This window comes from Bidens hawaiensis, unplaced genomic scaffold (genome assembly GCF_021521415.1).
Source record: "Bidens hawaiensis isolate Kalapana, Puna unplaced genomic scaffold, B.hawaiensis_p1.1 tig00020081_1, whole genome shotgun sequence".
NCBI classification, from domain to species: Eukaryota; Viridiplantae; Streptophyta; class Magnoliopsida; order Asterales; family Asteraceae; genus Bidens; species Bidens hawaiensis.
Window position 1 is genome coordinate 359117 of NW_027493055.1, and position 27862 is coordinate 386978.

The window sequence follows — 27862 nt, forward strand, 5'->3', positions numbered from 1 at the left end:
CATTTTAGAACCCAACACCGCATCCTCGGGATGCCGAATGAGCCGTTTGAATCTAGATCTAGCTTTAATCGGGTGTTTAATCAATAAAAAACGAGCTTAAGGGTCATCTTAGCTTGAATTCGGACACCCCGAAGCTACCTAGGTTATAAACAATCAAAATCCGGCCAACCGTTGTGGTTAACGGTGGCTGACGGTGTCAGAGTCTCTGAAAAACCCTAAAAACGCGTTAAAGATTAGCTAACCTGCACATATCAGGCGGATATGTGCCCAGGGGATAAGTGGGGAGCGTATATGTCTACACATACACATATACGGCGTATATGTATATACATATACGGAGGATATGTAAATATATATATATACGACGGATATGTAGGCAACACGTATATGGCGGATATGTTAAGCTCAACTTATACAGCGGATATGTGAAGCCCAACTTATACGACGGATAAGTAATTCTAACTTATACGTAGGATATGTGAGGTATATACGGGCGCATATGTATCTGGCGTGTATGTACTTATACGCTGGAAACATATAAGGGGTTTGAACGTCGGTTATATAATGAGGTTTTTAGTAAAGACTTATTAATGAAAATAAAAATTTTCCAATATGAACGTCAGCTTAAACCCAGCCAGGGGCTCTGCCCCTTGGACCCTGCTAGGGGCTGCCTCTCCTAGAACCCCGCTGCCTGGGGCGCTACCCCTGGACCCCTGTTAGCTAGTGGTTTCATTAACCTAGAAATATGATAAAAGTAGGGGTAGTTAAGTGATGCTTGTTAATTAATACATAGTTAGTCGTGCCCAACTCAGAAAAGGTGTGACCATAAACTCATAAAGAAACAAGATACATGTAAGTTTCTAGCCCATTTCCTTGTTATGTTTTCGGGGTTGTGTGCATACTTAATGTGATTAGTTAATACACTTATCTTAATTGATAAGTGTATGATATGTGAATGTGTATGAATGATATATGTATAAGGTTAAGAGTATGTATGAAAGTATATAATAGAATGTATATGTAGAGAAATGTATGTATGGCTATATGGAAAGAAGGGACTAGACTTCAATAATATCTGAGATAGAAAGGACCAGACCCTAATAATATCTGAGACAGAAGGGACCAGACCCTAATAATATCTGAGACAAAAAGGACCAGGCCCTACGAATATCTAAGATAGGAGGGACCAGACCCTACTAATATATGAGATGGTCAAGATAGTTATGCAAATAGTATGAAAATATAAAAGTAATAAAGAATGTATGAAAGAAATGTAAACAGGTCAAGTATATAATATGTATCTTCGGATGCATATATGTAAGTAAGAGTATGAAATATATGTTGCGTGATTAACCAGAACTCACTCGGCATAGCTGACTTTTAGTATGCACGCATGTAAATAGATTAAAGGAGCTGGCTTGAGGATGACACATGGTATGGACTGAGTGGCTGGCATCTAAAGAATAAATATATGATGTTTTATTTGTGATGTTTTAAGTAAGACAATCTGACTATTTTAAACAAGAATATCTTCCTCCAGTTTTGATGTAGTGTGGATAGGGTATTAAATAAGAAAAGATTTTTAAGTTTTTAAAAAGATTTATTTCACACAACGTCGAGTTTTAAATTTATAGAAATGATTTTTATCTTAGCAAAACCACACACATATAGGCAAGTGTACCTATTGTATATGTAGAATAGTATCAGTTGAACGAACTATCGATCCACGAGCACACTTGCTTGATTTTTACTACTTAATCTTTATATTTATTTTAACCGAAAGTAGATATTACAGTGATTTGGTTTGACAAGTAAGTTTAAAAGAAATTTAAAGAAATAAATTAAAGATGATATTTTGGGTTTTTATATTTTTAAGGAGATTATCAAGGATAAAAGTGTATCATCTTGGTAAGGACTCCTCTTAACTTGGTTTAACAATTAGTTAGTAAACATGTGATATGAGCTTGCTATAGTGATTAAATGATAATTAAAGGAAGAGATATGCATTATGCATAACTTCATGATCTCCACTTAAACATCATTTTATGTAAGCAAGTGGTTTATAAAAAGTATTTATAAGATAACTTACTTTAAATATGAGACAACCCCTTAAATTACTAAGTGAATTGTCCTTGATATTTTAGTAAAAATAACCTTTGTATTATATTTAAAATACAAATTAAGATTAGTTAAGTTGTAAAGAATTAGCCTTGAGTTACCAAGTATTAATTGACACAACTCTTGGACAATTATATAACTCGTGTAATAACCATCCAAGAGTTGTTTAAAATAGGTTATGTTGGACACTCACTTAACAAGTAATCAACCAATTTTAGTGGATGGACATCAGCAATATGTTTTCACAACATTGTCAATAATTTTCATTTTAAGATGATCAATTACTACTAATATTTCATTTGGTCAATATTCATATTAGGATTTGTGTTTTTTTCTCAACCAAGCCCTTAAAAGAACGACAGTTCTACGGCTTATCATCAAGCTTGGTACTTGGTGTCTCTTTTAAAGTTCATAACCGGTTACTTATAAGATAAGCAATTCCTCGGCTCGTCGTCAAGTTTGGCACTTGAGGTATCTTTTAAGAGTATCTAACATTCCTCATCAAGTGATAATTAAAACATAACCTATACTTATTATAAACAGATCACATGTTTAACTAATATTATTATTAAACTTCAATTAAGATTCATTATAAACCAAGATGATACTTTGAAAGTTTAACCAATAGTAAGCGTAATGTTATACATCAAAGTAACAGATACAAACATGATCAAATTATAACAATCTAACCAATTTGGATGTATAATCTTTTATGCTAATTACTTCTTTCAATAGCTTAATCTCCTTGATTTTCAAAAGTGGATGCTGGTGAAAAGAGGTGGTTGAAGTGGATTTAATGTTCTACAAGGTTTATTGAATGTGGAAGATAAGCATTCAATAGGCTGATCATGTCATCAAAACACGGCCATGTTTTGCTAAACACGGTCATGGTGACTTTTTTTTCATGTTGTAATTAATGCTCGTTGACAGATTGTACAGCAGGGAATTGAACACAGACGTGGTGAGTTAGGAACGGTCGTGGTCACTCTAGAAGAGTCCAAATTTGTCTTTTTCTCTTGTACTTTCAGCATGGGGTGTGTTTTGGTAAAACATGGTCATATTTAGCTTTAGAATCTTCTAGTTTGTTTTTTTCTCTTGTTCTTCTAAATATGAGTGTGTTGATGTTAACATGGTCATGTTATGACTTCCTAAATTTTGTCTTTTCTTCGTATGTTCTAGTATGGTCATGCTTTGATTCACCACGGGGTGTGTTGACTTTTTTTCACTGTTTTTTTCTGTTTTTCTTCGTTTTTTAGCTCGTTTCGTTCTTTAAGTTTATATTTACCTAGATATGGAAATTATAAACATTAGAGGTTATTTATTCTAATATAATTTCCGGTATTAAGCTTATTTGGAGATGTTTTAGTGCCGAAAAAATGTATACATTATTATACATTAGGTTTGTCCCAGCTTTTTTTCACTGAATTCAAGGAATTTCAAGTGTTTTTCTCGATGATTTTGTTAACTTTTTGCAAAGAGTTTGGGTCGGGAAACCGGGAATGAGATGACTCTATATACTCTAAGAAATATAATGTTGGTACTCTTTTAACTATTTTATCTATTTTCTATAAGTGTTTTGTTAAAAAATAATGTACAATTATTAGTAAACTAGTGGGTTATGCTCGTGCTCTACGATGAGGTGCGGGTTGTTTTTTAACAAAACTGAAACTGGTCATGTTATGTTGGTTAACGGGTTAACTTGGGTTGGATCACTCAAATATCAAAAGGCGAATACAAAAACATATCATTCAAAAATTTTCTAAAACGAACAACGTTCTACACACAAAAAAACACAAAATTGAACAACACATAAACCACAATAGCAACACAAATCGACCTTCTACTGTAAGCAAAAGCAACATATAAACATCAGAGTAAAACGTAATGGTCGAAGTTAGTGAAAAGGTGATGAAGAAAACACAAAGAATATAAACACTAATAAAGGAGCAAAAATGTAATCTCTAGGAACTAAAGATGTAATAATTAATTCTATACTCCTCCAAAACATGTATTCTCAACAAGGGACTAAAGATGCAAAAATATATAATTTGCTTTAACAAACGGTTTCATTTTATATATAGTATAATATAACAATTAGAGCATTCAAAACGTAAACCACCATTTTGAACGATGATTTAGACTTGGATGATGATATAGATAACAAATTACCTAAAAGAACTGTTGGTGCATTTTGTGGCCGTCGCTATGCAATTCTGACCAGCGGATCGCCACAGGCGAAGTTAGCACAACTTCGCCTTAGGCGAAGTTAGAACAACTTCGCCAACGGCGAAGTTGTAACAACTTCTGCCTTAGGCGAAGTTATCACAACTTCGCCTAGGCGAAGTTATGCACAACTTCGCCTACTGAAGCCCAGGCCCGTGAATGTTATCTATATATACATGTGTCATGTTTAGTTTTAGGGATCAAGTAATCAAGTAATCCAGTAATTCGTATTGTGTTATAGTTCAGTTAGAGAGAGCAAGAAAGTGAGAGTCGTGTAAGACGACCCGAGGTAGAGCTCACCTCGGGTCAGTCGTGTTTCTGTTTATGTTACGGTATGTAACGTGTTTTATTATTATATGAATCTGCAGATTTGATTATCCATTCTTGTATTTGTTTGTGTATTTGATCGTGTACGTGTTTGTGTTCTTCGTCTATACACCAATAAACGAGTCTAGGAGGATTCCGCACTCCTAGACCTCGTGCGGATCTCGTATCGATCAGCACCGGGACTAACAAGTGGTATCAGAGCCTTAGGCTCTTACGCTATGGTTCGAGATCTGCGTTTTGGTGTTTCTGGCACGTTTCTGTGCGTTTCTGGCCGAACAGCGCCGCAGGCGAAGTTAGTGTTCATCAGGCGAAGTTGCCGTCACTGTTCGTAGGGTTTCAGCGAAGATATAAGATCTGGCGAAGTTATGGACAGGCGAAGTTAGCAGCCAGGCGAAGTTATAGCCAGGCGAAGTTATAGCCAGGCGAAGTTACGAACAGGCGAAGTTGACTTTGGGCGAAGTTGACTTCTCGGCGAAGTTAAAAAAAAAAAAAAAAAAAAAAAAAAAAAAAAAAAAAAAAAAAAAAAAAAAAAAGAGTCTGGAACGCCCGCTTACACGAAAATTTGCCCAAGCCATTTTTATCAGTCGGGAAGTCTTCTGAAAAAGTTTGGCAAAAATAAATTTTTTCGGCAAAATTTCCGGGAAATTTTCGGTTAATTTTCGGGTCTGTGATGAAGATTTTTCTGGACATCCTATACAAGTTGATTACTTTCCAGAAAAAATTTGGTGACAGTGAAATTTTCACTGACTTTGGAGTTTTCGTCTATATGGCCAGGTGTACACGATTATTGTGAGACCAAAGATGTGGTTCCGTCAACGAGTGATCTTGTTATCTTTTGGTCTTACGTGTGAACAAATACGTGTCAACTCTGGATTTGGAGTTGATGTTCTGAATGGGATATTGTTTGGTACTGGATATTGACACAGATTCGGGTGTTTGTGGGCAATGAAATTGTTGTTGTTCGTGGTGACCAACCGAAGAAAGTCAAATTAAACTGAAGGTTTTCGTCATTACTGGATTGCGGTCAGAGCATATTATTTATGTTATTTTCAAGGCGTTCGAGAATTGGATCCTGAAACGTGATGCTTATTTATACGAGTGAAGATTCTGGAACAAGTTGGATTTAACCGGGAATTAAAGTGTCTATGTTCTTGATTGTTATCCCTGGTGATTGAAGATGCTTCGGATTAATTAATGGTCATGTGTTAGATTCTGTCAAGGTGGTTTTGTGATGAAATTGATCACCTGATGTTGAGTAGTTGAAGATTAAACCTTATCGTATGCCGACGAGTTGGTGAAGTTGTGGAGGAAGCCCAACTTCATGTGTTGGTGAAGTCAGATGGACTCACGTGATTGATTGAGATGATCTATTGGCACGAGGATGCATGCATTTCAAAGACCTCAATCGTTATAGTCGGAGAAGCTTACACTGAAGGGGAGATCTGATATGGAAGACGCTGGGTGATTGGTAGATTTGTGAAGCTACAGGACGGATTCAGACACGGCTGGTTGACTGCAAACAGGGATCATCAGTTAAGGGGGAGACTGTTGGTGCATGTTTTGTAACAGATGATCCTTTGTGTTTGTTAGAATTGAGAGCAACGGCCAAAGGGGAGACTGTTGGTGCATTTTGTGGCCGTCGCTATGCAATTCTGACCAGCGGATCGCCACAGGCGAAGTTAGCACAACTTCGCCTTAGGCGAAGTTAGAACAACTTCGCCAACGGCGAAGTTGTAACAACTTCTGCCTTAGGCGAAGTTATCACAACTTCGCCTAGGCGAAGTTATGCACAACTTCGCCTACTGAAGCCCAGGCCCGTGAATGTTATCTATATATACATGTGTCATGTTTAGTTTTAGGGATCAAGTAATCAAGTAATCCAGTAATTCGTATTGTGTTATAGTTCAGTTAGAGAGAGCAAGAAAGTGAGAGTCGTGTAAGACGACCCGAGGTAGAGCTCACCTCGGGTCAGTCGTGTTTCTGTTTATGTTACGGTATGTAACGTGTTTTATTATTATATGAATCTGCAGATTTGATTATCCATTCTTGTATTTGTTTGTGTATTTGATCGTGTACGTGTTTGTGTTATTCGTCTGTACATCATAAACGAGTCTAGGAGGATTCCGCACTCCTAGACCTCGTGCGGATCTCGTATCGATCAGCACCGGGACTAACAAGAACTTAAAATTTGATCAACCACCTAAAACCATTTTTTTAAACCATTTAAACCACCTAATCCATAAAAAAAATTCCCAAAACCACCATATCAGCGCAACATTATGTATAAAATTTTTCTCAAAAACCATCACTTTCTTCAACTACACCAAACTTTCGCAAAACTCCATTAAAAAATTTTATATATATGTACACACACAAAATACATGTATATATGTGTGTAAGTGAGAGAGAGAGAGGGGGGTGGCCCTCACTTTTCGTCCGTCTTCTGGCAGGCACAAACCCCACCCTTTCGGATAACTTTCTACTAACACTTGAGGTTTGCGACATCACGTTTGTTGTGTGCCATATTGGACGGGCCACAACTACGACCATAGCGTTATGGGTGTTCTTATTAATAATGCTTGAAAATAGAAGGTTACTTATAAATGCCCAGTTATTTATGCCGTATATCCGTGAATCACCTCGTAAAGTTTAAAAATGTAAACAACTAGAAAATAAGTCCCCGCAAGAAAATAAGTCCCCCGCAACGGTGGGTGTGGGGGGGGGGAGTGTGAGAGAAAACTAATGACGTGAAGTTGTTGCGGTTTCTGGATCGTTATGCCGAGGATGAAGGTTTTTGATGTAACGTCGAATGCATCGATGACTTTGGTGACAATTATTGATTTTCCTGTTTTGACAGTTGGGGTGAATGTCTTTGGAACTCCTACCATTAAAAAGTTGTAGAATGGTTGAAAGCCAAAATAACAAAATAAAAGACTATGATTAAGGCGTTAGAAATTGGTCTGTAATGTATTTTTTTTCTATAGTGAATTGTAATATATATAAATATAATATACTCTTATTCTGATTATCCAAATTGAATTTTTATTTATGTCTTGCTCATGAAATGAATGGTTCTGATAAACTTAAAATTCTCATGCAAATAGTTAAAGAAAAAGACAGTCAATGCCACACACCAATTCCCTCCACGTACCCAACCCATCATCCACGTGTCCAACACCCGACTGCCACATAACTCACACTCCATATAATAAATGTAACCATCTTCTTCACAGAAACACACACTAGCTCAACCAGCTCAAAACTTCATCAACAATGTCTAATAATAATAATTGTCTTCCAATTTGGGTTGTATTTATAGTATCTGTTTGTGTTTTCTTCCCACAATCAACAACAGCTTTGCATGGTGGTGGAAAGGTGGGAGATGGTGGCAGTGTTCCGGTGCCGGTGGCCGGAACACATGGGACGGTGGTGAGACAAGATCAGCGGTGGGTAGCGGTTTCGAGCGAGTTCGGAGAGATTGCGGGTGTGAAAGTGAGTGATGGTAAAGATGGATTCTATGATCTCCAGTTCATTACCATGGAACCAAACTCTCTTTTTGTTCCTGTGCTTCTTCATTCCGACATGGTTTTCTATGTCAAGTCAGGTACTTACTTCACATTTTAAATGGGTTATCGGGTCAACATGTTTAATTAACGATCGAGTTGCCCATTTAGTTATTAAATAAATATGTGTTGCCAAAACGACACATTTACGTAAACAAGTTAATTAAGCAACTTAACTCGATCACCACTATTTAGTTAAAACAAGTTAACCAAAAGAAGACCACTTACTAAACAAGTGTGACATTTAGTTAACAAGTTAACTCAAAGAAGGTACTGCTTACTAAACAAGTGTGACCCATTTCATTAAACATGTTAACAAGTTAACTAAAAGAAGACTACTTACTAAACAAGTGTGATCCATTTAATTATTAAACATGTGTGCCCAACGCTACCTATTTAGTTAAACAAGTTAGCCCAAAGGCTACTAGTTAGACAAGTTAATCAAAATACACTACTTATTTAGTGAAACAAGTTAACCCAAAAAGAAGACTACTTAAGAAATAACTGAGACTCATTTAGATAGGGAAGTTAACCGGCCGGAACACGGCTAGCCGAAAGCAGGCTGTGTATTAACTTTGGTAAATGTTACAAGCTAAAACCTAATTATGTGCCTTGTTAAATTTTCACCTTTTTTAACACGGTTAAAAAGGATGTTAATAAAAAAATCAATTGTATAACATGTCTTAAATAAATAACCATTATGGCCTCTTCTGTATTTGAACTAATAATAACACCGTTTCATTTAATCAGGAAGTGGAACGTTGAATTGGGTTGATCTTCAGAAAGAAAAGAAAAAACTTCGACAAGTAGACTTGAGAACAGGAGATGTTTATCGGCTCCGCACCGGATCTTTCTTCTACTTACAAAGCAACTTAGAATCCGAACGGCGGAAGTTTCGTATCACCGCCATTTTCTCCGACTCCAAGGAGGAGATACGAGTATGTATTTAAACTTCAAACTCAATGCTCAAACACCACACTTACAAAATATATGTTTCTATGCAGGAAGGATCATCGTTTGGACCCTATTCAAGCGTTGGCGATTTGCTGTTAGGGTTTGATAACAAAGTCCTTCAAGCAGCACTTAATGTAAGAAAAGTTCAAAACATTAAGACAACAAAGATACTTAGAAGATCACAACTTGCTAAACCTAAACTGTTATGTTTCTTGTTCAGGTTAACGAGGTAGTGTTACAGGAGTTGAGAAGTGGAGGACGACAACAAATGATTGTGCACGGAGTCTCGACCGCGAATGAAATGTTTGAGATGCATTATAGGAGCATGAGAGCCTTCCTCGGGCTTATTGGTAACGGCATGATTGAATTGAACAAAAATAAAAAGGGAAAGGCGTTTAACATCCTAGAAGCGAAGCATGATTTCGAGAATTGCAATGGGTGGAGTCTTGTTGTTACAAGCAAACAAATGGACACGTTAAAGGACTCTGATTTTGGTATCTTCTTGGTTAATCTAACCAAGGTTAGCACCCATCAAGAATTAATATTTTTTTACATACATATTTTGAAAATATTTACACAGTGATATTGTGTTGTGATGACATTAGGGGTCGATGATGGGGCCGCATTGGAACCCGATGACAGCAGAGATTGCAGTAGTTTTGGAAGGAAGTGGAATGGTTCATGTGGTGTGTCCGAGTACTGTAGACGAAGCGGAGTGTAAAAACTTGCGGTTTAGAGTTGAAGAAGGTGATGTGTTTGTAGTGCCAAGATATCATCCGATGGCTCAGATCTCTTTTAACAATGGGTCGTTTATTTTCTTGGGATTCACGACTACACAAAAGAATAACCATCCACAATACTTGGTTGGTTCAGCATCGGTTTTCCAGGTATTGGATAAAAGGGTGTTGGCAGCTTCTTTGGGTGTGAGCAACACAACAATGGATGAAATGTTATCAGCTCAGAGTGGTGCCATTATTCTGGAATGCACCTCATGTGCGGAAGAAGAAGAAAGGTTAATGGAAGAGGAAATTCAACGGGAAAAAGAGGAGGAAGCTAAGGAAAGAGAAGAGGAAGAAAAAGAGAGAGAAGCGGAAGAAGAAGCAAGGCGACAAGAAGAGGCGAGAAGAGAGCAAGAGGAGGCACAAAAGAGGGCTGAAGAAGAGGCAAAAAGAGAGCAAGAGGAAGCCCAAAAAAGGGAAGAAGAAATTGCAAGAAGAGAGCAGGAGGAGCAAGAGGCTAAGAGGCGTCAGGAAGAAGAGGAAGCTGCTAGAAAACAAGAGGAGGCGGAAAGAGAGCAAGAAGAAGCCCGAAAGAGAGAGGAAGAAGCGGCGAGAAGAGAGCAAGAAGAACAAGAGGCTAAGAGGCGATGGGAGGAAGAGGAGGCAGCTAGACAGAAAGAGGCGGAGGAAAGAGAACGAGAGGAAGCTCGAAGGAGGGAAGAAGAAGCGGCGAGAAGAGAAGAGGAGGCCAAGAGGCGACAGGAGGAAGAAGAGGCTGCTAGACAGCAAGAGGAGGCGGCGGAAAGGTGGAGACAACAAGAAGAGGAGGCAGCCACCAGGAGGAGACATCAAGAAGAGGAGGCTGCGAAAGAACAAGAACAGAAAGCCGAAAGGAGAAGGCAGGAAGAGGAGGAATTAGCTAGACAAAGGCAAGAACAAGAAGAGGCTGCAGCCCGTAGGCAACAAGAACAAGAGGCCGCAGCCCGAAGACAACAAGAACAAGAGGCCGCTGCCAGAAGGCAACAAGAACAAGAAGCCGCCGCCAGAAAACAAGAGGAGACCATGACACGGCAACAAGAAGAAGAGACTGCTAGACAACAAGAGGCCGCTAGACAACAGCAAGAAGAGGCTAGAAGGCAACAACAACAACAGGCTGAGGCTGCTCGACAACAAGAGGAGGCTAGAAGACAACAACAAGAAGCAGCTGAGGCTGCTCAACAACAAGAGGAGGCAATGAGGAGGCAACAAGAAGAGGAGGCCTCTAGGCAACAAGAGGCGGCTATGAGGCGGAAACACGAAGAGGAGGCCGCTAGACAACAAGAGGCGGCTATGAGACAGAAACATATAGAAGAGGCCGCTAGACAACAAGAGGAGGGTAGAGGATACGAAGAAGAGACGGTAACACAATGGGGCGGTGGTGAAGGAAGTGAACACCAACACCAAGCACAAGGTGAAGGAGAGGCTGCGATCAAGAAAGAACAAGAGATGGCACAAAGAGCAATAAAAGCAGATCAAGAAGCAGCCAGAAGAGAGGCAGGTGGTGGATTCAAGACCGAGTATGATGAGACAGAATTCGAGAAGCTCCATGATCGAGTTCATGTCTAATTTTTTATGAATAATAATGTCTTTTTATGTTGTATCTAGTAGTAGGTTTAATTGTTGGTTTTATTGCAGATCATTGTGGGAGTTCATGTCTGATTTTGGGTTGAATAATTTGTTTCTGTTGTCTAGTAGTTAAGACTTAATGGTTGGTTTTGTAAGTTGTTGCAGATCATTGTGCTTTTCTGGGTGCACAGGTTGTAATAAATATGTTTGTTCATTTGGTAACACTAACAAAGAAACTGCATAGCATTCTTAAATCCCAAATCCAACAAAATTGTCTTTTGAAACTTAAATGAAATATTCAGTTGAACCAGATTACCAGAATGTGACCAAATAATACCTTAGTTGCATGTGAAACCTAGGAATAGAAAGAATGACATGCATCCGGTGTCTGGGATATATTAATTTATAAAAGAAGTTCATTTATAAAAGAAGGCAACTTAGGATATAGAAAAAAAAAATGAATTACAAACACCAAGGAATAAGTGTTAACATACAAACACTAATTGATCCAGCGGCCGTAGCCACATGACTTATGGGAGGTTGTGAATTGATCAAGTTTTGGCTGGACCACTTTGGATGTTACTATTGGCTTGTTGTTGATCAGAAGTATTCAACACATCATGTGCTATACACGACCGTTGGGGGTTGGTTACATAAACGAGAAACTGATTGGTCATGACGGTTGACGAAACGCATTTCAACAAATGCAAGCGTTCATTGTATGTAGAAACGTTCGTAAGGGATGTAAGGTGAAATAGAGCCTGTCATAATCTTTGTACCACTTCCACGGTTTAATAACCTGCTACTAATTCTTCTTCTGGTAAATCAAAAGGTAAACGTTCACACTCGGCTAGAAAAACTAGAAACCCTATAGATTGAAGCCACAAATTGCATCCTAAAAACAATATTTTGACTATATTTCAACTATATCAACTGTACAACCGTACTTGAACGGTTAGATAATCATAGTTGATGATCATCATTGTTCTCATTCCTATTGCAAAACTGTACATGAAATAAACACTTTAAAGTTTTTTTAATTGTTTTAACTCATGTAAACGAGATATTCATAATAATGAAATATCCAATAATGATGACAGGTCCCACAATGAGCCAGCTAACACCAATCATCAGCTAGGCTCCCACCATCAAAACCTTGATGGCGAGATTATACCTTAACAGCCTCAGGAAATGGTTGCAGTTAACAGTGAGGCTGATGGCGAGGTTACCCTTGTTAGGAGTTTTACAAGAAATTCGTCCATACCAAAAATAATAATAATAATAATAATAAATAATGACTTCATCATTAAAAGAAAAGTTATATATGATATGAAAAAAGCGGTAAATTACTCCAAAATTACTTTATAGAATAATAACCAAGTTTCAGTTTTGTTTTAATCAGAAACTAGTGTAAAGTTTTGTTTTATTTGGGTCACTTAACTTTTGTTTAGTGTATCAATCCTAGGTATGTGACAGGTTATTTAGGTTTTTTTTTCAAATATTTTGACATTGCATAATATTTTTTAGAAATTTCAAAAATAAGTAAAAATATGTGAAAAAAAAATTTTTAAATTGCAAAAATGTGCAAAAAAATTTTGAAATAATGAACAAAAATTCACCAATTTCTTTATCATAATTATGGTTTTTTTAATAAAAAAAAATATCATTCAAAATTTTAATGGTAGAAATTATTAATTGCAATCATACCAAAAAAATAGAAACCTTTTAATTATATTGTCATAAAAGAATATGATTAAATGATGATAAAATAAAAAAAAGAACCTACATAACTTGCTATCCATGTCAAATATCTAGGATTGAAACACTAAATAAATGTAAAGTGACCTAAATAGAACAAAACTTTACACTAGTGCCCTGATTAGAACAAAACTGAAACTTGGTTACTATTTTATGAAGTAATCCCGAAACTATTCTTTGAAAATCAGTGCTTTGTGCCATGTTTAAATAAGTCATGTGAACCAAAAAATTACCTTCGAGCAAAACATTATTTTAATTAAGTAAATGCTATGAATGAAGAGGTAAAGGCGTTGAATAGAAATAACACATGGACCTTAGTTGACTTTCCAAATGATAGAAAACTAATAGAATGTAAGTGGATTTACAAAATCAAATACAAATCCACAAATGAAATTGAAATGTACAAAGCTAGACTTGTTGCAAAAGAGCAGTTAAAAGGAAGATGTGGACTCTGATGAAACATTTTCTCTAGTTGTAAAAAATGGTCACTATTCGATGTGTTATCAACCTTGTTGAAAAATCTCGTCTCTTTACTAGCTTGACATTAACAATGTATTTTTTACTATGGTAGTCTAAATGAAAAAGTCTATACTATAAGGTTTTTTTTTTCAAAGAATGAAACCAAAGTGCGCAGATTCAATATATCCTAATATGGACTTAAACAAGCCCCTAAAATGTGGAATGAAAAAGTAGTAAGTGTTCTTATTGAACACGGCTTTATTCAATGTAGATGAGTACTCCTCTGTGTTAAAATACGAATAACATAGTTATCACAGGAAATGATCAAAATGAGAAAACGAAAGTAGAACAAACTCATAAATCAAATAGGTGCTGAAATACTATCGATTGAGGTCTCTAAGGTCTGAAAATGGAATTTTGTCTACCTCAAAAGGAAATAATGTGTTGAATTATTGGCTGAATTTGATCTTAATGGGTGAAAGAAAAAACCAGTTTGACCACGTTGACCATTAATGGATTCAGTTATTAACAAATGTGGCCAAGCTGGTTAACCGATACTTGCATCTACATGTTAGTGTATGTCACACGTAAATCTTAAGAGGTCCAAGAAACCGTGTGAAAGCCGTCTAAAATGTTATCTTAGCATAAAATATATTATTATATAAAATTTATTATTTTCAATTTATATTGGTAAATGGTTTGTTTTGTTTGTTAGTAAAAAAATTATAAAAACTACAAAAACAAGTGTCCATAGTGCCACTAGAAAGATAAATGTTACCAAGTTTGAATTATCAAGTTGAGAATACAAATACTCACAAATGTCACAAACTAGATCAAAATTGTCATCAAGTATTGTATACGAAATCAAAGCATTCGCTTGAAATCTATTAAAATCATGATAAGTTAAAGTACGAATAACCAAACACAAAAATTGAAGTTTAGGCTCAGATTTCAGAATTCGCAGCTACTTGGCGTTCGATGTGTTGAGTGGCTTCCTCAATGGAAAGTAGCTGCTGCATTAACGAAGCGAGTTTTGCAACATTTTCTTCTTTTATATGAGTGGGAACCTTCTCCTCATACCCCTTGGCACCCATTGCCTTGTTTAAACTATCTTTTTGCCTGCAAAAATAATAAGACGTTAATAGAGTCGAATCAAGTTGAGAACATATAAAAAAAGCTAGCCAAAAAGACAGGTTATGGTCAATTGTCATGCCCCCCATATGTATTTTTAAATATTTTGATTATCATTGGAACTTTATATCATATTTGACAATTGATTTGAAAACACAAAAAACCGTAAAGTTATAATAATAAAAAATATTAAAAAAAAACCCTTTTAAGCTGAAAATAACAAACTTTGGCTAGAAAAAATAAGGGGTCCAGGCATCCAGCAATGGCAAACGGATAGAAAGTCAACCAAAGAATAATTTTAATACATACAACGTCCTAAATTGTTTTATTTAAATTTAAATTATTATTGCTATAATAGTGTTTCTGTTAAGTTAGTGCATTATGTATTTAAAAAGTTAGTCACATGTATTCTTCGAAATTAGTTTCATAATACGCAAACAGCATTATTACATGAAGCGCAATCTTCTCTTTGTTCATTCAGCGAAACAAGTTTATTACAACTAAATGATTTTATCTTAGTTTTTAGGAAAGTAAATATGATATTATAAAACTTGGAATAGATTTGAAACTGCCCCTTTTTCTAAATAAACATAATGAACGTGAGCAATTTAATATATATATACCTCTGAAAACTTGCATCATATCATATTTACCCAATCAAATAAACCCATTTTTAATACTCATAATTTCCTATTTACCTTTTTTATTTAACAGAGATTGTATTATGACCATTATCACTATATAAGGAGAGTTTTGCTTACTTCTGTAACTCTGTAAACTTAGCATTAAGCTTTTCCCGTTCCTTTTTAACATCAATAGCTCCTTGGTTCTTGAGATAAACCGAAAGTGCTTCGTTTACAACCGCCACTGTACATCCAACAGGAGCAGGGTCGTTTTCAGTGAGTACCTGCCAGATGTCAAAATAAAAAAATATATATATTATAATAAGATTTCTAAAAAAATTGCTTTAAAATCCATTAACATGTGACAAGTTCATCCACCTTCAAAGATGACAAGTTTGCTAGTGTTGAAACCTCCATTTCATGACGCCTTAAAAGGTCCGCAATTTGATCTGTTCGTGACACTGCGAAACCTGCTCGCCTGAAAAGATGAAAAATTCTTTTATATTAAATATTAAAAATAACTGACACAATCCAATCAACAGATTAACAAGTCATCATCATCATCATCATCATACTCAGTATATCCCACCAATAGCAAAGCTATGGTAGGGTCTGAGGAGGGTAAGATGTAGACAGCCTTACCTCTACCCCATAGGGATAGAGAAGCTGCTTCCGATGAGACCCCCGGCTCGATAGTAGTTTTGCATCAAGCCTTGGACATAAGGCACATAGCACTCAATCATCGGTACACCGGCTGATTGGTGCATGTACCATTGTTTTTCGGCTATCAACGCCAACACATGATGCCTGATTAACCTTCCGCCACTTTTAACGTTATTTTCACGAGATTAGTAAAATAACGTTAAAATTAGTGCAATTTTACTTTTGCCCACCCGAGGGTTCACACATATATACATTATATGTGCGCACCGCAAGCAGGGCGTACAACAGATTAACAAGTGAGCAACAATATTAAAACTGAAAATCGATGGTTTGGTTAACCATTTAAAATAAACGAATGAACATGAACAAAATTTTTGTTCATATAGTTAAACGAACGAACATAAACACATGTCTTGCAGCTTATTTACGTTCATGAACGTTTGCTTGCATTCAATAATTTTAATCTGTTTATGTTTGTTTGTTAATATATTACTTTTAAGGCCTTTGTTGTTCAAATTTAATTTTAATTGATTTTAACTATGTTCGTTAGTTTACCGTTAACAAAAGAACAGGAAACTTTCATTATATTAATGAACAAACATGAACAATAAAAACGCGTATGTAACTGTTCGGTTCGATCGTTTGTTCCGTTAACGTTAACTGAACAAACACGAACAGGGTTGTTTACATTCATGAACCTCTAGTTTACATTGCTAACAAAAACACGAACACATTCATTTCATTAAAGAGCAAACATGAACAAAACCCCGTTCATTTAATTGTCCGTGTTAACTGAACGAACATGAACAGGTCTGCTTACGCTCGTGAACCGCCCGTTTATTTTGTTAACAAACGAACAAGAACATGTTCTTAACGAATGAACATAATAAGAAAACCCCGTCCGTTTAATTGTTCGTGTTCAATCATTTGTTGTTAAAGTTAACAGAACGAACACAGACAAGAACAAGAAAACCACATTCTTTTGATTGCCCATCCGTGTTCGGTCGTTTGTGCCGTTAAAGTTAAATGAACGAACACGAACATGATCCATTTGTGTTCGTTTGGTTCGCTTAATAACACCACTTACTTCTCTTTTGTTTCCCCTCTGATTGATCTGAACGATTTCACTGCTGACTCAACCACTTCCATCTCATACTCTATCTGATCATTAGTCCAAGACTATAAAAAAACACAAAAAACAAAAAAATAAGTAAAGTGTCGGTTATAAGATATGACAAATGCTTGGTCAAAGTTGGTCAATACTTACCTCGACAACAGACGGATATTCACATATCATGATAGACTTTTCACGTGTAAAATTCTTTGATACTGGAAGTCGTTGCCATAACTCCTCAGTAACAAAAGGCATAAATGGATGGAGTAATCTCAACCCTGTATCCAAGCACACCCACAACGTATCTTGTGCATAACGCTTGGCAGATTCATTATTATCACCAAAGAAGTAAGGTTTAATAACTTCAATGAAAATATCACAAAGTTGAGACTGCCACCATGCATACACAGCACTTGATGCATCTGAAAACTCATAAGAGTCTAAAGAAGATATGGTTTTTGATATAGCTTTGTTTAGTACTGAAAGTATCCATTGGCAACTGAATGGCATCTTTTGTGGTTCTATTGTTGTTAGAGGGGTATAATCGTCACCAAGTTTACTCATGGCGAATCGCACAGCGTTCCATAGTTTGTTGCACCATTGTCTATATCCAACCACACGTAATATGTCCAGATTTATTTTATCCGACTAGAATCATGCAAAACACAACGTTACTATCTATAAGGATCAAACTTGTTAAATATAAAGGTCTAATTAGTTAGCTTTTCAATAATAAATTTTTGATGTGTGATAGCAAAACAAATTATCTAGAAATAATAAGATTACTTATTTACCCATCTTTTCAAAACTAAGTTAAAATTAATATTGGAAGAAAATATAACTACATAAATCATTTAAAATATAAAAAAAGATATTTAAACAAAGCAATTACATTTAAAAATAATTTTATAGTTCACTATATATATATATATATATATATATATATCAAAATGACCATTCTTATATATATATATATATAGGAATGTTCATTTTGGTAAGGCTGTTCAAAAAGCATTTTCCTAAAACCTGGCTCACTCATTTGGCTCGTTTAAATTGAACCATAAATATATTAATATATACATATATACACACACACACACATAATACTAAAAACTCTCTAGTTTATAAGATTTGCATCGTGCATGTTCAAAAATTATTATTTTCGCTATATATATCAGTGTGTAAAAAATATAACGAGGCGGCTTGACAAGCCACAATCTGCCTAGAATTATTTACTAGCTCGACTTTTCAATTGGTTAAAATAAACGATCTGAACCAATCCAGCTTGCTTAACTTCGAGCTAGAGCCCTAGCTCAAACTGGCTCGGCTCAGTTCGGCTCCCTTTACAGCCCTACATTTTAGTGGTTTATCGAAAAGTTCTTTACATATTAAGAATTTGTGAAACACTCAAAACAAATAATTAATACAACATAGAAATATAAAGATGGTACCTGAGCTGTGTAAGACACAAGGGCAAAACGAAGGGCATCAGCACCACATTGCTCAATGCCATTAGGAAAATCTTTCTTTTGACCCTCTTTTGCAACCTTCATCTCGGATGGATCCAAATTACCCTGCTCAAGTCGCTTAATAAGATCTTCCAATTTAATGCCACTTATGACATCAATGGGGTCCACCACATTGCCCAAGGATTTGGACATTTTCCGTCCATGTGCATCACGAATCATGGGATGTAAATAAACCTACACACAAACTTATATATTCAAATTAACAAAGAAATGCTTTAAAAAGAAATAGATATAAAAAATGGTCAAATGGATAGATAATAATACTCACTAGAAGTGCATTTTTTAAGCATTTGGAAAAAAGAGTATTACTGAAGTATATATTTTGCGTAATCATTTCTAACAAAATTATCGTTTATTGGGTCTATAAACTCACCACATTCAGTCAACCATTCATAAGAAATTCGTTTATGTTTGTATATTTTTAATAAATGAACAAACATGAACAGGTGTCTCGTTCGATCATATATGTTTGTGAACATCTGTTTATGCTCGGCTGTTTATGTTCATTCATTTACGTGCATTTATGTTTGCTAGGTATGTCTGTTTAAGTTCGTTCATGTTCATTAATATGCATTTTGTAAATTTTTAAGCCCATTAAAATTTAGTCTAATTATATTAACTATTTGGCCCAACATATTGTTGTTCAAGGCTACATTTTATTGATTTTAGATCATTTACATTCATTTAGTTACGTTCTCGTTTACCTTTGTTAATAATATATAGATTCATTTAAATTTTTAAGCCCATTATAACTTGGTCTATTATAGTAATTTCTTAGGCCCAACATATTATTCTTCACGACTCCTTTTTACTAATTTTAGATCAGTAAAAAATAGAACATAAATGCATCATTTGTTCAATTATTCGTGTTCAATCATTTATTTAAAATTAAACAAATGAACACGAACATGCCCCGTTCATGTTCGTCCAGGTCATATATAGGCCTGTTGGTTTATAGAAGAAATCAAAACCAAAAGGTTCACCAAAACGTGGATCAAAACGCTCACCAAAGAACAAATAAGCATGAACAAGTAAACCACGTTCGTTCAATTCTTCGTGTTCGATCTTTAATTCGATTAAAAGTTAAACAAACAAACAAACAACGCGAGCATGCACCAGATATATATGGAAACAGTCAAAATTAACAAAAACTAAACGAACCTTTTTGAAAGGTACATCCCCTCCCAACTTCATTCCAAGCATCACCATACGCGCAACCCAAAAAAACAAAATGTCATGCCCGGTTTCAAGAACAGAAGTCGGGTAAAACGTCTTCAAATCTTGGGTGTTATCAGGCCAGCCCAATACAGATAATGGAAAAAGCCCAGAAGAAAACCAAGTGTCTAGTACATCAGGATCTTGGGCCAATTGAAACTTTTTTCCCGGGAAAATTCTGTTAGCCTCCTCCTCAGCCTCTTTCTCATTGCGGGCCACCACCCAGTGGTCCGTGTAGGCCCCGAGTTCTTTAAGTTTATCATCTTCCAATGTAACGTACCATGCGGGAACACGATGGCCCCACCAAAGCTGCCTTGATATACACCAGTCACGAATATTTTCGAGCCATCTGAGGAAGTAAAAATTTAATATAATGTTTGAACGATAAGAAAAATGATATTATACTACGTATATGTATGATACCAATAAGGTGTAATGCTTAAAGTGAGCACTTGTAATAGATGTGACATCTTTTATCCGTTTATTGACAAATAGATAGATTCGGGTTAGGTTTAACATTTAGCATGTCAAGCGAGTAAAATCGAGAAACCAACTCCCCGAAAAGAGTCCAAACAGGTCAAAAACGCTGAAAGTTGCCCAAAGCATAACTATAATGTGTAAACTAGGGGTGTACATGAAACGAGAAAAACATCTGTAACTGAAAATACCTGAAATATTAAACTGATAAAACCGAACCCAAACAAAAACCACAGGTTTGGTTTTTCGTTTGTAATAAAAATCCAAAAAGGCCAAACCAAATTTATGGATTTTCATTTTTTATGTGTTTTTAGTAATTTATAAAAACTAAAAAAACAGTGTAAACCAAATAATTTTTTTTTGGCTAAATATTTTCAAGCCCAGATGACAAAACCGAACAGAGCCCAAAATAAAAACTGAAAAAACCAAAACAAAACAATTTTCAAAAACTCAATTCCACAAAAACCAAATCGTCGGTTTGATTTAAGCCCAAACAGACCCATGCACACCCCTATATAAACCTCCTAATCAATTTATTCACAAAATTAAATTATTATTGTTACAAAATTTCTGTAATCCCATACCTTCTCCATTCAGCAGCATATTGTTTTGGCATTATCTCAATTTTCCTATTTGTGTCATCCATAACAGCATCAAGAGCTTCTTTAGCTATACCATTGCAGTTAACATACCACTGTGGTTTAATCATAGGTTCAATCACATCATTGCTTCTAGAACATAACCCTAGCCTCATTTCATTTTTCTCTTCCCCTTTGTACAGTCCCTATATGCATTGAAAAAATATTAAAATAAAAAAACTGGAAAACATTTTGCCCAATTATAACTTTATGAGTAACATTATTGAATACCTTAGCCTTTAAAGCATTGGTTATAGCCACACGAGCTTCAAAACGTGGCAACCCAACAAATTCTGAACCTCCATTACTGTTTATCTTCCCGTCATCAGTGAAAATGTTGATAAATTCTAATTTATGACGTTTTCCAACCTCGAAATCGTTTGGGTCGTGTGCTGGAGTTATCTGCAATCACCACCTTCGAATCATCAGAAGTGGTGTAAACGAGCTTAGCTGCTCGTGAGCTACTCAATATTGACTCGCCAAAACTCAAATCGAGCCAAGCTTAAACGTACAAAGCCGTTTATGAGCTACTCGAGACTGGCTTGCTAAAAACTCAAATCCAAGTGAGCTTAAACAAAATCAAGCTTTATATTAAGGACGAGCTCAAGCTAAGCCAGCTCGTTTAATCGACTCGCTAAAACCTCGAACACAGCCGAGTTTAAACAAGCTTGAGCTTTTTATTGAGGCTCATTTAGTAAACAAGCTCAACCTTGAGCCAGCTCGTGAGCTTAAACAAGCAATTGTAATATGTGTACAAACTATGATTTTATATATATATATATATGTATATATATAATATATATATAAACTAATTATATAAAAATAAACAAAAGTTAAACGGCCCTAGCTCAAGCTCCCGTAAGTCAAACTCAAGCCTAAACAAGCTCAGGTTCAGTTAAGCTCAGCTCGTTTACACCCCTAATCACAAGACACAGGCACCAATAATATCTTTAACAAACATGGCAAAATGGTCCTTGTCAGACCGGACAGGATGTGTAACAAGTCAAAACAGGTTCAGTCAAACCGGTAACTTTAATATGCTTCAGGCTGGTTAAATTGACCCACTTGACTATTATGCATTCGACCCATTTGACACGTATCTATAAAACCCTTACGCCAGAACCAATCATTAAAAAAAACAAGTCAAAAACAGCAGCTCTCATCTTTAAACAGTATTTTACCTTCACTGCACCGGTTCCAAATTTAGGGTCAACGAGTATAGAATCACAAACAATAGGAAGTCTTCTTCCATTAAACGGATGATTCGCAAACTTTCCATGAAGATGTTTGTATCTCGGGTCATCAGGATGAACAGCAATAGCAGTGTCTCCAAGCATTGTTTCAATTCGAGTAGTAGCCACAACAATTTCACCAAGACCTTCCTCTAACGGGTATGCAAACGATGTTAAAACACCAAATTCCACCATGTTTTTATATCCAGGAACCTTTAGAGGTGTCTTTTCTTTAATATCAACATAATCAACCTGCAAATAAAGCAGTAAAATGTAAAATAAAGTAATTTGTTAGTTGTAAATGTGAAGAAATAAAAAGTAATTGTGTACCTCGATATCAGATACAGCTGTTCGCAACACGCAATCCCAGTTGACTAACCGTAAATCTCTGAAGTGAAAGCAAAAGATAAAACATCTTTAGTCAAATAACAAGTTAAGAAAAAATAATCAGTTTTTAAGAAACAAACATTCACAATAAAAAAATAAAAAAAACTCAAGTGAATACTTAATTTTGTTATGGATCGAAACTGGTAGACTTTAACAATTCTGAACGGGTCGGATCAAGTTGAGTTGACCAGATCACCCAAAATACTTCTTATCCCATCCTTCAATTTTTTTCAAACAGTAAGTTTTAAATTCAGTGACAAAACCATTTTATTACAGTAACATTCTAACTTTAATGCATAAAGTGATTTAAATGGTTGTACATAGCTTTTCGAAAAAATGGTTGTACATAGGGGTGTAACCGAGCCAACCCGGCTGATGAGCTACTCAAGATTGGCTAGTTAAAAACTCAAGCAATCCAACCTTAGACGAGCTCGAGCCTTAAAAGTAGCTTGTTTAATGAACGAGCCTTAGGTTCACATAATATAAGCTTGTTTGTGAAACAATATATAATGCTATCTATGAAAGTTGAAATTTAAAATGATAAAAATGTATATAAATTAATTAATAAATAATAAACAAGCCGAGCACGACCTCGAACCAGAAAAAACAACACATAAGACGAGCTTGAGCTTTAGAAAAAGAGCTCAAACAAGCAAAACAAGCCAAGCTCGGGCCTAGTCGAGCTCAGGCTCGGCTAGTTTACACCCCTGGGTGTCTTTAGACCCATTTGACCAGTTCCCATTTAAACTAAATGATTTAAATTGCCAATTTGGCGCCTTAGAGATATAGCATAACCCAATAACCCAATACAACCTGCTTGCATGTAACTGGATCAAAACAGTGAGCTACTGAGCACTAACATCAACGAGCAAAGCCCGTTTTGACAAAACACCATAAATGGTTAGAAAATTTGAACCTCTTTGACACCAATAATAACAATACCTATATATAAGACCCTCCTTATAAAGCCTAACAAAAGCTTCTGTTACAGCATTTGATCTTTTCTCATCCATTGTGAAACACTATCAAAAAACAGAACAAAAGGTTGACCAGTTTACAAACAAGCAAAATAAGAATTTTATTGGAAAACTTTATTTCTTTGTTACCTCGCGTGACCAATCTAAAGATGCACCCAATCGCCGAAGTTGTTTTAGTATTGTACCCCCATACTCGTTTTTCCACTTCCATACCTTACATCAATACAAAATTATGATGGAAACTTTTTAGAACTCAATCTAGCTATTATAGTGCACCGGTTTATAATTAATAAGTATCACTTATTAGAGAATAATATGATATAAAGAAAGTCAAACTCACTTCGGCTACAAAGTTTTCTCTGCCCACGTCATGCCGGGTCAACTTCCTTTCTCTCATGATTTTTTTCTCCACCACGACCTATCAGTGAAGCAGCGTGATATAAATATAGAAACAAATTGCCACAACATTTTGACCTACTAAATTATGCATGGGTCAATTTGAATTCTATAAACGGGTGATAAAGACGAAATCATAGCAATTAGCTTGAAGTAAAACAAGATCAAACGTAAAAGTTGCTAAAAGTGTATATTTACTTTTGTGATCATATTTGAGACAAATTATTTATTAATAAATAATAACTCAAAAAAGTGTCTTTAGGTTAACTTACCAACCCACCATTTTGTGCCAGCTCAGTATTTATTAGTGGTGTGCATGAAACCAAAAAACAGATCTGTAACCGTAAAAATCTAACCAAAATAACTGAACCCAAACAAAAACTAACATTTTGGTTTTATGTTTTTGTAGAACCAAAATTTCAGTTCGGTTTCGGTTTTGCATGTACCTAAATCCGAAAACCCAACCCAACTGAAAAATCAAGACCAAATTTTTGGTTTTTGGTTTGGTGAGCCCAAAACCAACCCTTAGTATTTATATCTTAAAAAGTCAAGTGAACCTGAGTTGCAATCCCTGCATGGTCCATTCCAGGCACCCACAGTGTATTGTAACCTGACATTCTCTTCCAACGAATAATCGTGTCCTAAATGAACAAAAATCAACATCAATTTAAAACTAAAAGAAATTAAAACCATAACTTTAATACATAAAAAGATGAGTGTTAAACCTCAATTGCAGCAGTTAAAGCATGACCAATATGTAAAGCTCCAGTCACATTAGGAGGTGGAAGAACCTGAATTAACACAAACAAAACCCATATAAATTAATCAACCTTTTCTACAGATATTTAAAAATACTTAAAAAGTGATTATTAATATTCATAAGTAAAGTCACAAAACCCTCACAATTGTGAACGAAGGTTTAGTGCGGTTGGAATCTGCCTTAAAGAAACCCGACTGCTCCCACCATGGATACCATCTAACAAAAAAATATTTCAAAATAAGCAAAAAAAAAAGTTTCAACTATACTAAAGGAAATAAAAACTTGTAGCCAGTAGACATAGGCCTGTAATCAAACCAGCATTTAATGAACTGCCCAGAAAAAGCCCGTTTACTTAATAATTGAACAAACATATACGCATGTCTCGTTTGTTCAGTTATGTCTGTAAACATCCGTTCATTTAAATTCGTTTATGTTTGTTAATTTACGTTTGTTATGTTACGTTAATTTAAGTTCATTCGTTTACGCTCATTTTTACATTCATTATAAATTTAAACCCATTACAATTTAATTTACCTTTATAAACTTTCTTAGGCTCCACCAATGGCATTAGTATGTTATGCCCGTTCATCTATTTTCAGCTATGTGTGTTCATTTATGTTTGTTTTGTTTAATAAATGATCGAACATGAACAAAATATTCTTCACATTTAGTTAAATAAACGAGCATTAACAAATGTCTCATTCATTCATTTACGTTCGTGAAGATTCGTTTACGTTCATTCATTTAAAATCTATCTATCTTCATTTTTATTCGTTAGTTCGGGTTTATTTAAGTTCATTCATTTACTTTCACTATTATATATTTATTAAAGTTTTAGAACCATTAAAATTTAGTCTACCTTTTAATAACTTTTTTAGGCTCCACACATTGTTGTTCACATTTACTTTTAATTAATTTTAGTAAGTGATAAGTGATGTCTGTTCATCTATTTTCAGCTATGTTTGTTCATTTACGTTCGTGCACCGTTTGTTTATACTGTTAACGAGCAAACATAAATGAACACAAACACATTAGTTTTCTTAACCACAACCTCAAACAAGAAAGCCCACCCATTTAATTGTGTGTGTTATGCCGTTTGTTCGATTAAAGTTAAAATTCTTTTAAAAGCCCATGTGGATGCCGTAAAATAAGAACAATTCATATCAAAACGTACGATTTCTCCACTGCTTCAGGTGAGAACTGTTTTGCCATTTGTTTGGAAAGTATTTTCCTATCACCCAAAGGCGTTTCCGGGTCGATAAAATCTTCAGGATTTTCATCACCTGTGTCAGCCCGTCCCGGCTTTTTCTTACTGGCTTTTGAAGAAGTTTGCCCTTGTTGAGCCTTGAGTGCAAATCAATTAAAATCAAAATCATATTAACTTAAACTTCAAAAACAACATCAAATCAATGCAAGTGTATGTAATAGGTCAATCAACTATGCAAGGCTGAAAATTAAGCATGCAATAATCCGTAAGTGCAACAAACCATAACAGAATAACAAACAATTGCAAGCTCTAATACTAAACATAAGAAAACTCTATTAAAATCAAGGCATTTTAACTTAAACTTCATAAATAATATTAAATCAAACTAGCTCAATTAACTGATCTATACAATGCAAAAGTGAAAAGGCATATCATAATAACAGAGTAACTGTAAATACAACAACCTATAGCACATAAACTAACTATAAGTACATGCTCAAATAATAAACATGATAGAATTCTACTAAGTATTAACATCAAATCATAATAATTTAGACTTCATATAATATCAAATCAATGTAAGCGTATGCAATAGCTCAATCAGCTGAGCTATACAATGCAGAGCTGAAAACAAAGCATAAAATAAGAAGAAAGTAACCGTAAATGCAACAAACTATAACAGAATAACAAACTAAAAGCTCTAATACTAAACATAAGAAAACTCTATTAAAATCAAAACATACTAATTTAAACTTCATAAACTATATCAAATTCATGTAACTTTTTGCAATAGCTCAATCAACTGATTATACAATGCAAGGCTAAATATAAAGCATTCTTAAAAAAACACTCGATTAACATCAAAAGCCTGTTAAATGTTAATTTAAACTTCATAAATAATATTGACTCAATGTAAGTGTATGCAATATCCCAATCAACCAATCTACACAATGCAAAAGACCCTAAAACTAAACCATACAATAATCATGGTTGCAAAAATCCCGACTAGGCACCGATTAATCGCCTGTCACTACCCCACCGACTAGTCGCCGACTAATCACTATTTGGTCAAAATCGGTCTTACAAAATTTTATATATAGAATTTGGTGTGCGTTTGTGTGTATTTGGAAAATTACATATAAATTCCATACGATTAATCCCGATCAATAGCTAGTCCCTACTATACCTCACGACTAGTGAGTTCTACAAGAGTGACAACAATAAAAGAGTAACAGCAAATGCAACAAACTGTAACAGCATAAGTAACTCTAACCATATGCTCTAACTAACCAAAAAAAAAGTCATTCAAATATGAAATTAGTTATAAATAAATACCTTGAGTTTAGCAGCTTCGGCAGCTTTCTGAGCAGCCTTTTGTTTCTTCAACTCCTTCTCTTTTGCCTGTAAATCATAAATACAAAAAATTAAACCCTAAGTGAATAATAATAATAATAATAATAATACAAAACGAGTGAATGAATGTATTGATTAACCTTGTCTTCTTTCTTCTTCTTCCTCTCAAGCTCCTCTTCTGACAATTGAACATCCGGATTTGTTCCACTTGACATCTTGTTGTTGTTGTTGTTGTTCTACAATAGAGTAATAACTAACAGAGTACGCAGCAGAGAATCAATGGAGATGAATAGAATGAATGAACGGATTACTTTAAGCGATTGCGGCTAGGGTTTACGAGGAGAGTAGGAACACAGTGAACAAGTAAAAGTAATGAACAAGTTGTAGTCAAATTTTGGTTTCTTCTAACAGGATATTTTTTACGTTTATTTCCA

At 35.2% G+C, this 27862-nt stretch overlaps 2 protein-coding genes across 2 annotated transcripts; one reads left to right on the forward strand and one right to left on the reverse strand.

Moving 5' to 3' along the window:
- Positions 1 to 7713: 7713 nt before the first annotated feature.
- LOC143559854 (uncharacterized) lies at positions 7714 to 11565 on the forward strand. Its single transcript, XM_077048304.1, has 5 exons — positions 7714 to 8272; positions 8982 to 9169; positions 9236 to 9319; positions 9406 to 9705; positions 9791 to 11565. The coding sequence occupies exons 1-5, from the start codon at positions 7942 to 7944 to the stop codon at positions 11507 to 11509; spliced, it is 2622 nt and encodes an 873-aa protein (XP_076904419.1). The 5' UTR covers positions 7714 to 7941; the 3' UTR covers positions 11510 to 11565.
- Positions 11566 to 14494: 2929 nt separating this feature from the next.
- Positions 14495 to 27762, reverse strand: LOC143559855 (valine--tRNA ligase, mitochondrial 1-like). The gene is made up of 20 exons (XM_077048305.1): positions 27569 to 27762; positions 27411 to 27476; positions 26043 to 26212; positions 25012 to 25084; positions 24834 to 24899; positions 24666 to 24749; positions 24053 to 24130; positions 23842 to 23925; positions 23678 to 23757; positions 22679 to 22736; positions 22298 to 22600; positions 21348 to 21518; positions 21063 to 21262; positions 19948 to 20350; positions 18709 to 18960; positions 17411 to 17905; positions 17231 to 17322; positions 15859 to 15958; positions 15619 to 15764; positions 14495 to 14845 (listed from the first exon to the last, which is right to left on the reverse strand). The coding sequence occupies exons 1-20, from the start codon at positions 27641 to 27643 to the stop codon at positions 14671 to 14673; spliced, it is 3171 nt and encodes a 1056-aa protein (XP_076904420.1). The 5' UTR covers positions 27644 to 27762; the 3' UTR covers positions 14495 to 14670.
- Between the last annotated feature and the right edge of the window lie 100 nt (positions 27763 to 27862).

Coding starts and splice junctions, on each gene's coding strand:
- LOC143559855 (XM_077048305.1), bottom strand. CDS start 27,643: ATGTCAAGTGGAACAAATCCGGATGTTCAATTGTCAGAAGAGGAGCTT. Junction 24,131..24,665: donor ATGCAGGGATTGCAACTCAG/GTTCACTTGACT, acceptor CTTCACTGATAG/GTCGTGGTGGAGAAAAAAAT. Junction 23,926..24,052: donor GAGAAAACTTTGTAGCCGAA/GTGAGTTTGACT, acceptor TATTGATGTAAG/GTATGGAAGTGGAAAAACGA.
- LOC143559854 (XM_077048304.1), top strand. CDS start 7,942: ATGTCTAATAATAATAATTGTCTTCCAATTTGGGTTGTATTTATAGTA. Junction 8,273..8,981: donor GGTTTTCTATGTCAAGTCAG/GTACTTACTTCA, acceptor TCATTTAATCAG/GAAGTGGAACGTTGAATTGG. Junction 9,170..9,235: donor ACTCCAAGGAGGAGATACGA/GTATGTATTTAA, acceptor GTTTCTATGCAG/GAAGGATCATCGTTTGGACC.